The 16179-nt window shown below is 57.2% G+C and overlaps 1 protein-coding gene across 1 annotated transcript; it reads right to left on the bottom strand.

Moving 5' to 3' along the window:
* Positions 1 to 2013: 2013 nt before the first annotated feature.
* On the bottom strand, positions 2014 to 15918 carry SART1 (spliceosome associated factor 1, recruiter of U4/U6.U5 tri-snRNP). The gene is made up of 20 exons (XM_006056433.4): positions 15479 to 15918; positions 13392 to 13449; positions 12957 to 13012; positions 12280 to 12406; positions 12056 to 12161; positions 11729 to 11806; positions 11523 to 11622; positions 11289 to 11431; positions 10956 to 11162; positions 10160 to 10284; positions 9950 to 10083; positions 9726 to 9859; positions 4290 to 4460; positions 4020 to 4130; positions 3627 to 3714; positions 3087 to 3177; positions 2867 to 3002; positions 2406 to 2495; positions 2181 to 2302; positions 2014 to 2096 (listed from the first exon to the last, which is right to left on the bottom strand). Exons 1-20 carry the CDS (start codon positions 15792 to 15794, stop codon positions 2078 to 2080), a joined length of 2412 nt encoding a protein of 803 aa, XP_006056495.3. The 5' UTR covers positions 15795 to 15918; the 3' UTR covers positions 2014 to 2077.
* Positions 15919 to 16179: the final 261 nt, after the last annotated feature.

The raw sequence follows: 16179 nt of genomic DNA, 5'->3' as shown, positions 1-16179 counted from the left end.
TGGAGGAGTCAGGTTTTATAGAAGTTTGCAACAAGGGGCAGGCAGTCTGAACATCAAAAGAATTTTTGTGAATTAAAACTGTGTATCTCAAGGAATTTAGTGCTTTCTCTGTATGCATGAGAAGATGCAAGAGTCTGGGCTCACTGAAATCATTCCTTTTGTATGCACCTCAGCTCTCTGGGGCCAGCATCCTGCAGCTTTTCACATCCTGAGCGCTCCCGTGCTCACTGGAGGGAGCAGCTGCAGTCTGATGGTTGTTTGAGGGCATTTGTCAGTATCCTTCCTGGGTGCCCTGGAGGGCTGGGCTCACGCATGGCTGACATCACTTCTCAGTCCCCACCTTCTCCCCGGGCTCTGCCTGCCCTGGGAGCTCAGGCCTCACAAGATTCCGTGCTGCCCCCTCCAGCCCTGGAGTTAAACTGACTCCCTGCTGCCTCCCCGCCCCCATCAGGTTGGCAAGCACAGCCTAGGTAGGGGTAGCATGACTCAGGGCACAGAAGAGCGAGCACAGGGTGGACAGAGGCCTCAGGAGGGGAGACACAACAGAATGCTAGCCAGGCAGGTTTCCTGGAGGTGGCCCCTCGGAGCCCCTCCTAGGCCCTGGCTCGCCATTTACTGTCCCCTCAGTCACAGGTCAGAGTCAGGAGACACCCTGGGACACGGCTGGTCAGTTCGACCCGGGTCCACCACTGCTCTAGACACAACCTTGGATGTTTTTGGCTCTGATGATGGCAACAGTTTCCTAACAGGCTGCAGTGGGTGAGGTGTGAGCTTCGACAAAAGCTCAGCCAGAGCTGGTGCTCGGCCACCAGGGACAATGGACCATCGTCCGCAACACCAGACACGCTGCATAGGCTTCTGGGAGAAAAAGAAGATCCCCCAGATCCTAGACCCAGCCTAGGCATCCCACAGGGACCCTCCCTGAGGAACCTGAGGAAGAAGCCCAAGCGAAAACTGAATCAGAATCAGACCCCAAAATAAGGAGACAAGCTAAAGCAGGACACGACAGTGCTGGGCGGGGCTGCCACGAAGTAACTGTCATCAAAAGCAATGCGTTAAGGCAACTGTATTTCGTCCCTTGTTTACATTTTTCTGTTCTTTTCTTACATTTTCTAAGGTTATTTTAATCCACTTTTTCATTTAAAAAAAAAAAAAAAAAACCTGTGAACCATCTGCCACGCACGCGGGTGGAGGTGGGGGCAATGGGATGCTGGTTTTGTCTGACTCCCACCGGAGCCAGTCGTCACCTTTCCCTCAGTTCAGGCTCTTACTGTCCCTCACGGAGTTCACATCGAGGAACCTCACCTGCCCTGCTAAGGGGACAAGGCTCCCAGGAGGCGGGTGCTCTGAGAAACCGGGCCTCTCTCTCTCCACGTAGACAACAGGAGCCTGCGATGCCCCCAGACCCTGCCGTGCCCGTCCTGGCTGTGAGCAGAGCGATTCTTGTAGCACTGGGATTGGGAGAGGCCACGGTGACTGAGCCTCTAAAACACCTCCCAACTCTTACCCAGAAGCCAGCCTTGCAGAGGATAAGGTGTGACATTTAACAGCCACAGCCAGGACTGGTACGACCACGCCAGGAGCGGCTGGGGGAGGCGCGGGTGAGAAGGCGCAGCAGCCGGCCTCTCTGGCTGGCTGGGGCCCGGCGTGGGCGGGAGGTCTGCCTTAGAGGAGCCGCGCCAGCTCCCGCCTGCGTCTCTGTCACTTGTGTCACCTACGACCAGGTCTCACCCGGCAGAAGCCAGACCCCAGGCCACCTCTGAGGGGCCCTGCTCACCTCCACGTTCCAGGTGAGTGAATGAAATGAGTTCACTTAATCATCGCAAGACATCCTATGAAGCAAAGGTGTTTTGGTCAAACAAATGGCAGAACTAAAGCCCAGAGAGGTTCAGTGCCTGCCTGAGGTCACACAGATGACGACGGAGCCACAGGGCAGTGTCGCCAATGCTCCGTCTGGCACCACCTGTCCTCTTCCCAGGTCTGACCCTGGAACCTGCACCAGGACCAGGGGGAAAAAATAAGGAGGGAGCTTTATTTAATATTAAAGTCGGGGGAGGGATCAGAAGGGAGGCCGGCTTCACTTGGTGATGGTGTTCCTGCAGAGAGAAGAGGAGTGTGAGGCTGCAGAGCAGCTGTGACCCGCCCCCCACCGCACGCGGGCACCACGCCGCCCCACTCACGCGTTCATGCTCTTGCCGCTGCCGCTGAGCACGATGTACGGGGTCTTCTGGGCCTTCTGCTTCTCCTGGAGCAGAGCCACGGTGCCCAGGGGCGTGTCGCTAGAGCTCATCTTCTTCAGGAGCTGTGGGTCAGGGCCAGTCAGCACGGCAGGAACACCCCAGTGCCTCAGTACCCCCCAACCCCACACCCCCAGAGGCCACTGCCACCTCCCCGTGGGCACCCACCGCCTCCTCGTCCAGCTTCTTCATCCGCCGCTCTGTCTTCATTTTGCCAGAGCCCTTCCCATGGAAGCGGTGGGACAGCTGCCGGAAAGCCTGCGACCCGGGCAAAACACCGTTAGAGCCACCGGAGCCCTCGGGGCAGGGAAGGGCGGTGGCTCCCCTGTCCCGGCTGAGCCAAGGTAGGGGCAGTGCGGCTGGGAAGGGGCTGGGAGATGGCCCCGGGCCTGGCACCCTCTGGGCGTCCCCGAAGAGAGGGAAGGATGTGCAAGGGGGCAGCAAATCCCAAGAATGTGGGGAGAGAAAGGCAAACAGCTGCCCCCAGCTGAGAGCTCGGGGGGCTGCTGGGGAGGGGGCAGGCAAGCAAAGACGCCCTCCTGCCAGGCCTGCAAGGGGGGACCGCTGTGCCCTCAAGCAATGGACACCACAGTCCCCTGGCCCAGACTCCAGGGCGCGGCCCCACTCACCTCCTTGGGTGTGAGCTTCCGGCCCGTCTCGTCCACGTACTCGATCTTCACGTCGGGTTTGTAGCCGTCCTTCTCCTTGAAGTCCTGGGTGAAGCCGCGGTACTCCTCCCGCCGGCTGTACTTGTCATCGATGGCCCTGTGGGAAACACACGGGGCCTCAGCGCTGCCCCCTCCCCCGCCCAGGCTCCCGGCAGCGTGGCCCCGGTGGGCCCGCACTCACATCTTGTCCTCGATGCAGTACACAGCCGACGGCAGGGACTTGTTGGGCGCCTTCACCCGGGCCACCTTCTGCACCGTTGTCTCCAGCAGCCCTGGGGGGGTAGAATCTGTGAGAGCCCAGGCTGCCCAGCGCCCCTCCAAGCTGTGCTATGGGAAGGGAGAGACATCAGTCCCCTCGTGCAGACAAAGGAAACGGAGACCCAAGAGAAGTCAGGCGCCTGTCCAGGGCCACTGGCTCAGTACACAGCAGGGCTGCGATCCTAACGTCAAGGTCTCTGTGCCACCACCTGGACTACGGCCACTCCGCCCGCTCCCCGCAGAGGAGAGGCTGAGCCTCCGGGGCAGTGGTGCCTGGTGGGGCACATATGGGCGCAGGCACTAAGGATGGCGGAGGCGGCAAAGGCCAGCAGCCACCGCAACTGCTGGGCCCGGGGCCGGGGGGGGGGGGGGTGCAGGGGGCAGGGGGCCGGAGGGCGGCAGCTGCCCGGCCCGCCTTCCGCCACGGCTCCCAGGCCACTGCGGGGCAGCCCGAGCCCCTTACCTTTGTTCTGACACAGGAGCAGGGCGGCCGCCAGCCCTCTATTCACGATGGGCTCCTCGTCCAGGATGGTGGTGGAGGAGGCAGAGAACTGGGGGGCGGAGCACACAATGATGGGGGTGCTAAGTGGGTTACCCTCCTGCCCGACAGTCACCCCTCCCAGGACCGTGGTCCTTGCTGTGTACCAGGCCCTGCGCGACGAGACGCCTCATTTAATCCACAACATTCCGTGAGGTCCGTACACCCCATTTACACAGGAGGAGCCCAGGGCTCTGAGACTCGGCAGCCCCATGGCGGGGAGGGCAGAGCTGAGCCCCCAGCCCAGCGCCCACCCCTCAAGGCCCCTGCACCTGGCAGCGCCCCCCGGCCCCCACTCCGGCTCCTCGCCCTCCTCACGTCTTGCTGCTGCTTCTCCTCGTCCAGGTTGACGGTGCTCCAGCCCATGTTCTCCTCCCCGTCAGACTCGGAGCCGCCGTTGGCTGAGCGCTCCTCATCCCGTTCAAAGTCCTGAAGGAGGAATGACCAGGCTCAGTCCGGGCCCTGGCGAGCCTGTCCCCCTTGAGCACTGAGGCTTGTCCCTGAGGACTGGCAGGGCCGCCACGCCCGGTGCCCAAGAGCAGAGCAGGCCCAGGGAGTGTGTGGGGGGTGGGCTGCCCAAGGACCCACCATGAGCTCTTCCTGGTCCTCCCGGTTGCCGGCCAGCCCGTAGGTGGGGATCTCCCCCAGAGTGCGGCAGAACTCAGACGTGGCGTTGAACACGATGGCCCCCTTCCGCTCTGGGTCCTCCTCCTCCCAGCCCCGCTGCCGAGACTCCAGCCTCTTGACGATCTCCACCACCTGGGGGAGGGAGCAGCTGTGGGCAAACCCAGAAGTTTCTAGGGGGTTGCCATGGAGACCCAGGAACCACCCCCCTCCACCCTCCCTGGTGGCAGAACAGCATGCCATTCCCACTGCCCACAGCGGACCAGACTGCGCTTTCCTCTTCCCTGACCCCTGGTCTGCTCTGCAATGATCTCGCTCCATTGCTCCGAAGTCGGCAATGGCTCCCCACTGCCCTCTGAATTAATATCCAGAATCTGGCACGGCCCCTTGTGACCAAGCCTCTGTCGCTCCTCCTCGTCCACTCACTCTCGCACCCCGCGCCTTCCTTCTCCCACCCCTCCTCCACCCACTCCTCACCGAACAGACTTGGCTCAGGACTCAAGTAAACATCCCTCCCCCTGGAACCCCGGCCCTGCACAGGCTGGATGCTCCATGGATCTGCCCCCTGCTTCCAGAGCTGAACCCCAGCCACCCACCCTGCCGCCCCACTCCTCACGGCCGACGCCTGACCTTGCGCCCACCACAGGCCACCCCACCTGGCAGGGCTCCGAGGGCTGCCAGAACTCTGCTCCCGACAGCATGCCCGTCCTGTGTCACTCCCATCAGCACACAGGGACTGTCTAGGATCTTCCCCCCTTTTCCCTCTTTTATTTTTGGCTGCTGGGCATATGGGATCTTAGTTCTCAGACCAGGGATCGAACCAGCACCCCCTGAGGGAAAGCATGGAGTGTTAGCCACTGGACCATCAGGGAAGACCCTCTCTGCTCTTCGAAGAATCCTCTTTCAACACCACAGCCTTCCTGCTCTGCCCCTGACAGCAAACTCATCAGAGAAGTTTCCAGTCTCCGTGTCCACCTCTGCACTCCTTTCCTTACATGACATCACATTTTTAAATAAATGTCATCCTACACATAAAAAGGTTACTTGTAACACACGCATATGCCTTTAAAAATCACCACCACCAAACAAACAGCATGTCCCCATGACCTGGCTGAACAGCATCATGAACACCCTTTCAGGCCCCAAAGGCCTCCTCCCCACATAGCTGCGGTCACGATTCACGGCCTTTCCTTCACAGTTTAGCACGTGAAGACTCACCCATGAACACTCTGTTGTTCTGTTATGTGATTTTCAAACATTACGTAATCTGAAGCACACTGTCTAATCCTATGTTTTCAAGTATACGCATTTGTTTTAAGGTCAGTCTTGACGTAAGCGGCTCCAGTTGAACAGCTCTTCCCTACGGAATCCCGTCCCGTGCTGTGACCGTACCGCGGCGGCGTTCTCCAGTGCACCAAAGGCAGCCGCTCCCCGGACCAAGAACCCGACATGAGCATTTACACGGGGTGTGGTCCGCTGAGACACGCGACTTCACTCTGCAAGGCTCATTAGTGTCTCCCCACTGATGAGACTCCTTCACATGCCCCTGCCAAGTGTGGACAAGAACTCTGGCTGCCCCACGTCCTCATGGACACCTGACATTATCAAGCCTGACACTTTTGCCAAGCGAGGCAGGCGGGACCTGATCTATCATGTCAGCTCGCCCTTCCTCCACTCCTACCCAGGCTGGGCCTTGCCTTGTGGTTCAGGGGTCATGCACCCTTGCACCTCTGTGAACTGCCCTTCTGCACATGGACAAGTATCTTCTCCATTTGGCCTATCTTTTTACATTCTTCACGACATATTTTTCTTTTTTTTTGCTGTGCCACAAGGCAGGTGGGATCTTAGTTCCCTGGCCAGGGATCAAACCAGCACCCTGTGCAATGAAAGTGGGGTGTCCTAACCACTGGACCACCAGGAAAGTTCCCTTCATGGCGTCTTTAAAATAAAACTAACTTTTTAAATGAAAATCAAGTTTTTAATTTCTAAGTAGTTAAATGCTGCACACAAAGTGAATGTATCTGACACCACAGAACCATATACCTAAAAACGGCTAAGATGATAAATCCTATGGGTATTTTAACACAATTAAAAAGAACCTCTACCATAGTCATAAACAAAATTCTTCACGCTTTTCTCAAATATTAAGTTTTTAAGTTCTTAACCTTTTAAGTGAATTTCTGCACAAGGTGTGAGGTGCAAACCGCATTTCACATTTTTCCAAATAGATAACTGATTGTCCTGACACCGCTTATCGAGCTGAGCTCCTTTCACAGTGGGCCACGTCGTGTCTTATGGCAGGAGTCTGTTTCTGGGGTGTGGGGGCCACATTTAATGCCCCCAATATCACAGGGCCTCAATTACAACTGTCTAAAAAGACTTAAAAGTGGCTTCCCAGTGGCTCAGTGGTAAAAAATCTGCCTCTCAAGTAGGAAGTGCGGGTTCGATCTCTAGGTTGGGAAGAACCCCTGGAGAAGGAAATGGCACCCCACTTCCGTATCCTTCCCTGGGAAATTCCATGGGCAGAGGAGCCTGGTGGGCTATGGTCCACATGGTTGCCAAAGAATCGGACTTGACTTAGCGACTGAACAACCAAAAGACTAGGAATCTATTACAGCAAATCCCACCACCTGATTAGTCTGAGGGTCTTGGCTATTTGGGGCCCTTTGATCTTCTGTGTAAATTTTAGAAGCACTTTGCCAGGTTCTACAAAAACCTACTGGGATTTCTACTGGAACTGCGAGGATACAGACATCTTTACATTACTTTTATCCATTAATATGGTTGTTATGGACTGAACTGTGTCCCCCGCAAAACATCTGTACACTGAAGCCCTTGCCTCCAGTGTGGCTGTACCTGGAGACAGGGCCTTTTTTAAAGAGATAATAAAGGTCAAATGAGACCCTAAGAGTAGGCCTGAATCTAATAAGCTGGTGTCCTTGTAAGAAGGACAGACGCACCAGGAAATTACACCCAAGGGCCATGTGAGGACCGTGAAAAGACGGCTGCCTACAGGCCAAGGACAGAGGCCTCAAATGGCAGCAACCTGCCAACACCCTGACCTTGGGCTTGAGGCTTCCAGAAGTGCTGGAATACACTGCTGCTGTTTCAGCCACCCGGTCTGCAGTATTTTGTTATGGCAGCCCTGGGTAACTGAAACAACACGTCCTGTTTAATCCCTTTCAAAAACGGACTACAGTTTTCCTCGTAGAGATCTTGCATGTCTTCATTCCTTTTAACTTTGTTGCTAAGCTCATTATTCATTATCCATAATGCCTTCTATTGTTTATCCGTGTTACTTCATTATCTATACTGCTTTCGTGAATTGTGTCTTTTTAAAATTACATTCTCCATCTCTTGCTGGCGTACAGAACAGAGTCAACTCTCACCTACTAATCTCCTGTCCAGCAACCTTGCTAACACCTGCATGATCTAGCCCCCGTTTCCTACCACCCCACCGAGCCAACCTTGGACAGGAGCATCAGTGACCGTGCTGGCTGACCCCACGGTCAGTTCCCATCCTCCGGATATCAGAACTCTCCCGAGTCTGCGGCACCACTGCTCACACCTTCCCTCCAGACCGGTCTTCACGTGGTTTCCAGGACAGCAGCTCTCCTCTCCGTCCTCGCCTTACCTTCTCTTCCTTATCTACATTCACTCCCGGTGATCCCATCCAGTCCTCTGGTATAAACCCCATCTACACACTGACTTCCATGCTTCCATCTCAATCTCTCCCGAGTATACATATGAAGTTCAAGGTCATACATCCAACTGTCTATTCAATAACAATCACCTCCAATGAGGAGGCATCTCAAACCGAACTCAACCGAAAGCGAACACTCACTTTCTTGCCCACACTCATTCCTACCCTAGTCTACCCCATTTCAGAAAATGGCCCAGCCAGTAGAAAATCCAACCTTGATGAATCCCACTGGGTCACATAACTGGCATGATCCTTTCAGCCATAAACTCTTGACTCTGGAGCATAATTTTTAAATATAAACGCTATACCTCATTAACTACAAAAAAGGAAAAACTTCCCTCACCTCATGCCCTCTTCAGCTACTGACCCATTTCCTCATTCTCTTTAGAGCAGGGGTGGGCAAACTGTATCCCCCCACCCCACCCTTGTACAGCAAGTCGCACTGGCGCTCGGCTCCGCCCCCGGCTACCCCAGCTGGAGGCAGAGCCCTGAGCCTCAGATATTTTCTTCCTGGCCCGTGAACAAAGCGCGCCCACTCCTGGGCTAAGGAATAGTCCCAATGCCCCTCCTCCTCCAGTCCCAGCTCTTCTCAACCCTCTCGAAGCTACTGTCTCCACAGTGGCGTTGTCTCCACCAGGGCCAAATCTGATCTGCCCCTCAATACTGTTTGAAGATGCTCCCTCCCTCTCCTTGAAACCCTTCCCTGGCTTCAGGAAGGCCTCAGTCCGGTGGCTCCCTGCTGCTCGACCCGCACGGTGGGCGCTCTGGGTTTGCTGCTGCAGCCCGTCTCCGGCCTCACAGTCTCTCTTGCTGGGAGGTGCAGGGTTCAAGTGTGGGCTCTGGAGCCAGGCTGTGCTCGGCCACCTCCCCGTCACGTGATCTTAGGCAACCTGCCTACCACCTCTGTACCTCAGTTTTCTCATCTATAAAAAGGAGATAACAGAGCCTTCTTCCTAGTGCTGCTGCGAGGATTAAGTGAATCCACACACAAAGCACTTAAGCGGTGCATGGCACATATCAGTGCTCCGAGAGGGCCAGCAATGACCACGGTCTCAAGGCCCCACTCAACTCTCCACCTCAGCTCACACCATCATTCCCTTCCTCCGCTCCAGCCCACCTGGTCCTCACACATTCCAAGTCATGTCGCCAAAGGACATCTGCTGTCCCCATGGCCTGAGTGCCTGGCACTCTGAGTCTGGGCAAGGCAGACTCCACTATGTCATTTCAGTCTCAGCTCAAAAGGCACCCCCTGAAAGGCCTTCCCGAACACCGAACACCGGACCTAAGAGCCCAACCTCCGGTCGCTCCTGTGTTGTCTGCACAGCCGTCACCAGCAGAGACCACTCAGCTTGCTCGTGTTCACAGGTTCACTGCCACTTCTGCCCCATGAAAATCAGAGGAGCCCTTGGCTGTCCTTTCCCCCAGTGACCTCCCAGCCCTAGGATGACGCCTCACTCTCAGCGAGGCAACAACACACACCCCAGAAGGAAAGAAAATGGAAACAACAAACCGCTAAAGCACCCCATAGTGAAAACATGGCAGAAACCTAGAAACCCACCAGTAACACGACGTGGAACCAGAATACGGGGGCCGCCTATGACGGCGTGGGACTGTGTGCCCCTGAGGACAAGCGACCACAGGCGCACCTGTCACACGGGCCGCAGCGCCGCCCGCGCCCGACCCCCGGAGCCCCTCACCTTCTCGCCGCCGTCCCGGAGCTGCTGCAGCTGCCGAAGGCGGCGCCCCTTCTCCAGCTGCTTCTGCAGCTCCAGCTCCGCCTCGTCCTCCTCCAGCACCTCTGGGGACCCAGACTGCGGCGCAGCACCCTCCTCTGGGGGAGACACAAGAGACGCCCGCTCAGACCACCGCCGGCTCCTGCCTGGGCCCTTCAGGTCCCCCACCCCACAGGCCGGGCCCTTACCATCATCACTGATGTCCATGCTCTCCACACGGGTATCATCTGACGGTGGCGGCTGAGCCACGGGCTCCTTCTCCCCCTCCTCCTGGGGCTCCTCGTCCGCCTCAGGCACCCGGCGCCGCCCCCGGCCCCGCAGTCTGTGGGCAGAGGCTTCTCTGTGATGCTGGCCCCAGGGCCGGCCCAGCCCCCACACCCAGCCGTCTCCCAGCCCACCTGGAACCGAAGTCCCCATCCTGAGTCTGGTCCCCAAGTGGCAGCAGGTCATCGGCCCGCATGATCACCTCCTTCTCCTTCTTGCGGATCTTCTTCACTCTCCGCTTGGTCTTTTTAAAGGTCACCTGAAAGGAGAAGAAGATGGGAGAGACATGAGGGCGAAAGGAGGCAGCAGCACAAGCCCATGGGAGTTCATGCTGCTTGCTGCTACGCAGCAGTTCACACACGTGAGTGAGACGAGAGTAACCATCATCCCATCTGTGAGATGAGGACAGCTAAGGTAGCAAGAGATTAAGTACCTTGTGCAAAGTCACCAGCTCCTAAGCAGGAGAGCCAGGACAGTGAAATTCCGGAGTCTGGTTCCAGAGTCTTGCTCTCAACCACATAGGCAAGCAACCTACTGAGCCTGAGGTCTACCTGCATGTCCACACAGCACCCCAAAGGTGACACCCTACAGAACAACCACTTACCAGACCACCACCAACCCTTGGAACAGTCCCCGTGAGGTGGCTCCTGCCACCCTCATTTCAGAGGAGCCTCAGGCTCACAGCTAAATGACACCCCAGACACAGGCTGGCGATGTGGCAGAACCTGCACACCAGCTCAGGAGCACCTGGCTCACAGTCCTTGTTCTGTCTGCACCGACTGCCTCCCCGCAGCACCCCCACTGCGGTTACTGCTCATCCACAGGGACCACTACCACGCAATTACCCGATCCCCCTTCTAGTGCCTTCTGGCAGCCTGTGGCCCCTGAGGAGAGGGAGGGGCAGGTCTGGGCGGAGACCTCAGGACTCACCATCTCCTCTGGCGTGAGGTACTCAGAGGCAAGTCGTGGTCCGACCGTGCTCAGGGACTGGGCCTGCAGCCGCAGCTTGGCACGGATCTCCTCTAGCTCCCGCTCCCGGAGGCCGTCAGCCACGCCGCCCTGCTCCAGTCGGAAGGACTGCGGCCGCTCGCCTTCGAGTTCCTCGTCGTACTTGGACAGGATAGAGCGAGGTTTGTGCTGCAAGGCAAGAGGGACAGGTTGGAACGCAGTCTGGCTCCTGAAAAGCCACAGAGCCACCATCTCCTCCCAAACCAGCCGCCCGCCGCCAACACCCCCTGCCCAGTGCCCACGCTGCCGGCCTGCCTGGGCCAAGTCGTCCACGCTCTCGTCCTCCACGTACGGCAGGTAGTCGGGCTTCTTCTTGCGCAGCTCCACGTTCTTCTCCGCCCGCTCCTTGTCCAGCAGGTTCACATTCACCAGCACATCCTCCTCCTCCTGCAGCACTCCTGCAGGCAGAGCAGAGAAGGCAGGACCAGTCACGCGCCCTCCACCCGGCAGGGCCTGGGCCCCCAGCCAGAGTGCCCCAGTGCAACCCACCTTTGTCCTTGAGGGTGAGGATCACCGTCTCCCCCTCGCGGAAGGAGTCGATGGCATGCTCCACAGTGAGGCCCTGCAGGTCCCGGGCGCTGTACAGGTCCTAGAGGCGGGGCAGAAAGTGCAGGCCAGTCTGGACCCCGCCCGGGGATCCCAGCACCTGGGACAGCAGCCTCCCCAGCCCCTCCCTGTGGCTACCGCAGCCTCACCTGCCGTCTCTGCTCGAACTCCTCTTCCACCAGGGTGCTGACACCAAACTCCTGGTCCATCTCCTCCAGCAGCTTGGCCTATGGGATAGGGATGGGGCGGTGACCCATGACCTCAGGCTGTTCTGGATCGCCAGAAGACGTGGGGCCTTACTAAGTGGGGATGCAAAAAGCACAGACCTAAACAAGCAAGCCTCTGGGAACCCAATGCAGGCACCACTGAGCACAGGCCTCCCACTGCTCTGAGACCCCCGCCTCACGGCCCCACGGCCCATCTGCGGCCCCCCAGCCATCAGGCCACCAGAGGCAGAATGACCCCCAGCACCTCACCCTCTTCTCTGCCAAGTCCTTCTCCTTTTGAAGCTGCCGGCTCCTCTCGATCCAGGCCGCGGTGTCATCCAGCCAGGGGTCGTCCTCCCCCAGGGTCTTAATCTTCCTGAAGACAGAGAAGAAAGATGCTCTGGGGAACCAGCTCCTGCTCCCCCAACCCCGACTCCAGATCTCCTGGGTGCCTCCTCAGACCCTGCCAGAGCCCACCTGGCGGGGACCCTCACCCCAGTTTTTGGTTCAGGATGCGCTTTTCTTTGGCAGCCGCCAGCTTCTCTCGTAGCTCCTCTCGCTGTCGCAAAGCCATGGGGTTGATGACATCGGCGGTCACGGGCTCCTCCTTGGTGCCCGCCTCTGGAAGGGAGGCCCAGGCGTGAGGCTATGCCTGCCCAAGGCTGGTGGGGAAAGGAGGGAGCCACTCACGCTGCCCCGTCCCGCTCAGGGGGCCAAAGAAGCCAGAAGCAGGGGAAGAAAATCCTCTGCCTCCTAACTCCCAGGCAACCCCACACTCCCACATCACCCCCACAAGAAGATGGGACCCTCCATGCCTTCCAAAGCCCCTCTGGTCATACTTTTAAAAAACCAAACTAAAACAAAAAATAAAACCAACACGTGCACAGCGCAGATGAGTTTGCAGCGCTGTGTGCATCTCTTGGCCCCTTTAACGCTATCTCGCAGCCATACTGAGGCTGCCACGCCGACTGCTCAAGCTTAAAGAAGCAGCTGAGTCCCAGACCCCATCACAGTAGCAAGGAAGCCCCAGGCCCACAGCCAGCACCCATGCGGGACCACTGAGTGGTGCTGACCTGCACTCCAACCCCACTTTCTTCAAAAATCCCTCCAGACAGACTCGCTCCTTGACCCCAAATGCCCTCCCTCCCCCCACCCTCAGCCCCACACTCACCCTTCTTGACGGCATTGACCTCCAAGGGTTTCAGCCCCAACTTTGCCCGGAGTTTACTGAGGACAAGAGATACAAGTGTTATGAGCTGTCCAAGAAATGGGGGCACCAAATGCATTTCTGTACAAAGAGGGGGAGAAAACAGGAGGGGACTGAGTGGTCCGAAGGGTCTCAAACCTATGCCCTGACCCAGCAGTGGGAAGAGCACCGGCCTCCCAATCGGGCGGAAGGCCTGGCCTGCCCCCTAGCCGAGGCAAGGCCAGCCTCTCCTGGGCCTCAGAGTCCACTTCGGGAACTCAGATGGTTGGCTGGGATGATTTACATGACGCTTCCCACTTCAATCAGAACGTGTACTATGCGAAAGCCTCCCCAGACAGCTACCCCAGAAGCTGCTTGTCCCAGAAGAAAACACAGAAACGAAAAGGAGACAGGACTTACTTGGTCTCCTCGATGCTGAGTGACGAGGCATCGCCTGAGCTAGTTTTGGAGCTGGCAGCTGCAACAAGAAGCAGCAAGGCTCAGGAGCGGAGCACTGGGCCCAGGAGCCGCAGCCCTGCTCCAGGTGCAGGGCCAAGACGAGGTCAGCACCTGGGCCTGCTTCCTCCCCGCCAGGAGCTCCTTCCACCCGAGTCCCAGGCTCTGAGAACGCTGCTTCTCCCCACACCTTCCTTTCCTGATCCAAAGGGTCCAGCTTTCTACATCCTTCACTTTGCCACCTCTCCACTTTTGCGTATCCTGTGCTTTCAACCTACACTGCCCTCTCTGGCCTCAGGCTGTTAACAAAATCCTATCAGACCCCACTTCCTCCCTGGAGTCCTGCTCTGTTACTGATCAGCATGAACTGCTCTCCTCTGCACAACACGGCCACAGTCATTTCTGGACCTGCTTCTCCTCACAGGGTAGGGACCGTCTTGGCAGCATAACTACACCCTCTGTGTAATTCATGCAGTGAAGAAATATACTTTATTGGAGCCTCTTCTGCGATGCTGCTGAGATCACTGAGATAAAAGAGCATTTAGGACATCCTCTACTCACCTCACAAAGAGCAAGTGACTTCATTGAACACCACATGCAGAAGTCAGATTCTGACTCAGATGGAGCTGCCCCCACCAGGCGCCACCACAGCTCATCATTCCAGCATGTTCACCTCACAACCTACCTCTGTACCTCTTATCCCACTTGAACTCTGAACCCAAACCACTCCAGGCTCTCTCGAAGATCACCAGCCTCCTTATTTCAAAACCCCAAGGATTCTTTTCAGCTCTGGTTTTCATCTCGTCTCCAGTAGTGTGTGACACAGATGAGCACTCCCACAGATCCCCTGACATGAGATTCTATGGTTTTCCTGCTTTGGGGGATAGCCTACCTCCTTTTTTCGTGGCCTCCTGCTCAGCCTTCTACTAAAACACTGGCATTTATCAGGTTCTGCTACCACCCCTGGCTTCCTACTCCTAGTCTCTCCGTGGACTTCATATGCCACCTAAACACTCATGATTCCCAAACTGCTCTATCCAGCCCAAGCCCTGGGTTTCTCCATGCACATCAAATTCAACACTCTCCAAAACGGAATTCGGTTGTCTCCCTCCAAAAATCTGTTTCTCTTCCAAACTCCTGAAGTTCAGTCGACAGCACTGGGCATGCATGCTTCAGTCAATTCAGTTGTGTCCAAATCTTTGAGACCCTATGGACTGTAGCTCTCTAGGCTCCTCTGTCTATGGGATTCTCCAGGCAAGAATACTGGAGTGGGATGCCATGCCCTCCTCCAGGAGATCTTCCCCACCCAGGGATAGAACCCGTGTCTCTTTTGTCTTCTGCAGAGCAGGCAGATTCTTTACCACTGAACCACCAGGATAACATCAGTAGAGATCACTACCATTCAACTAACTGCTCAAGTCAAAATTCAAGGCGCATCCTCAATTCCTTCTTCTCTTTCCAGCTCTCATCCAAATGCTAAGCTCCATCACTTCCTCCTCCAAAACACCTCTCCAATCTGTCCACGTTTCTCCATCCCATGGCTAATGCCTCGGTGCAGGCCACCATCAGCCTTCACCTCACCTCCAGTCTCTACTGCCCTTCTCCCAGTTCTCAACACAGTGATCTTTGCAAAATATGAATGTGATCAACTCACTCGTCAGTTCAAATTCATGGCTTCGTCTCAAAACAAGAGCCCTTAGTGTTCGGAACCGGCTCTCTCTTACAGACTGCTGTCTCTGCTATGAACTCTACACAACTTTGACAACACGTTTGTTCTTGCCTCTGCCCATGCTGCCATCGCTTCATTCATTCAACACATTCAGGGAGGGCTCGTGATACGCTAATTGAGGAAAACAAAGAAAATCTCTACCCTCAAGACAGTTTAACAGAGAAAGACAACCTTCAGTCCCAAATAGCCACAGAAAGACCCTTTAAAGAGTGCTGACAAAAAAGCCAGGGGATGCCTCGGCCTGATGCGCTCGGCCTCCATACCCAGAGCCCACATACCCGGGGCACCTCCGGTCGCCCCGCCCCCTGCACAGGCCCCTCACCGGCCTCGTAGCCATCATCCCGCTTCTCTCGTTTCACGCGCCGCTCGGAGGGCTCTGTCTGGCTGCGCTCCCGCCCGTGCGTGCTGCTGCGGGCCTCATTTTCGGCCCCGCGCCGCCCGCTCCCGCGCTCGCTCCCCCGCTCTCGGCTTCGCTTCCGTCGTTCGCCGCCGCTGCTGCCGCCGCCGCCGCTGCTCCGATGCTTGTGTTTTTTGTGCTCCCGGTGCCTAGGCGGCTGTTCGGTAGCGCCCCCGGTGCTGGCCGCTGCTGTAGTTCCTGCCGCCTCCTTTTCCCCGCGGTGCTTCTTTGACGACCCCATGGTGATCTGTCCACCCTGAGCCCGGCCGCCGCCGAGCCCCGACGACGCAAAATGGGAACACTTCCGGGTCGCCCGACAGCCGGTGTCCTGTTGCCGGAAACCAAGAGCGGCTGCTTCCGTCGTTTGCCTCGGAGCCCGCGCCAAAGGCTCATGGGAAGGCCGGGATCTGAACCCGACTGCGCAGTCGCAGCCAGCAGAGCCGGGGTAGCGGTCTTTGAGCCTGCGGGTCGACTGCGCGTGCGCGCCTCAAGGTTCGCGATTGGGTCTGGGGAAGACTGTATCCCAGAATGGGACCTAGGGACCATCCAAGCGAGGATCGCCAGAGCTGGAAGCCCCTTCCCGGCTTCCCTCCGCTTTCACACCCTCAATTTCGGATATTCACTGG

Source organism: Bubalus bubalis, chromosome 5, assembly GCF_019923935.1.
Source record: "Bubalus bubalis isolate 160015118507 breed Murrah chromosome 5, NDDB_SH_1, whole genome shotgun sequence".
Classification (NCBI taxonomy): Eukaryota; Metazoa; Chordata; class Mammalia; order Artiodactyla; family Bovidae; genus Bubalus; species Bubalus bubalis.
Note: the sequence above shows the minus strand (reverse complement) of the source record. Positions and strands in the feature narration are given on the sequence as shown.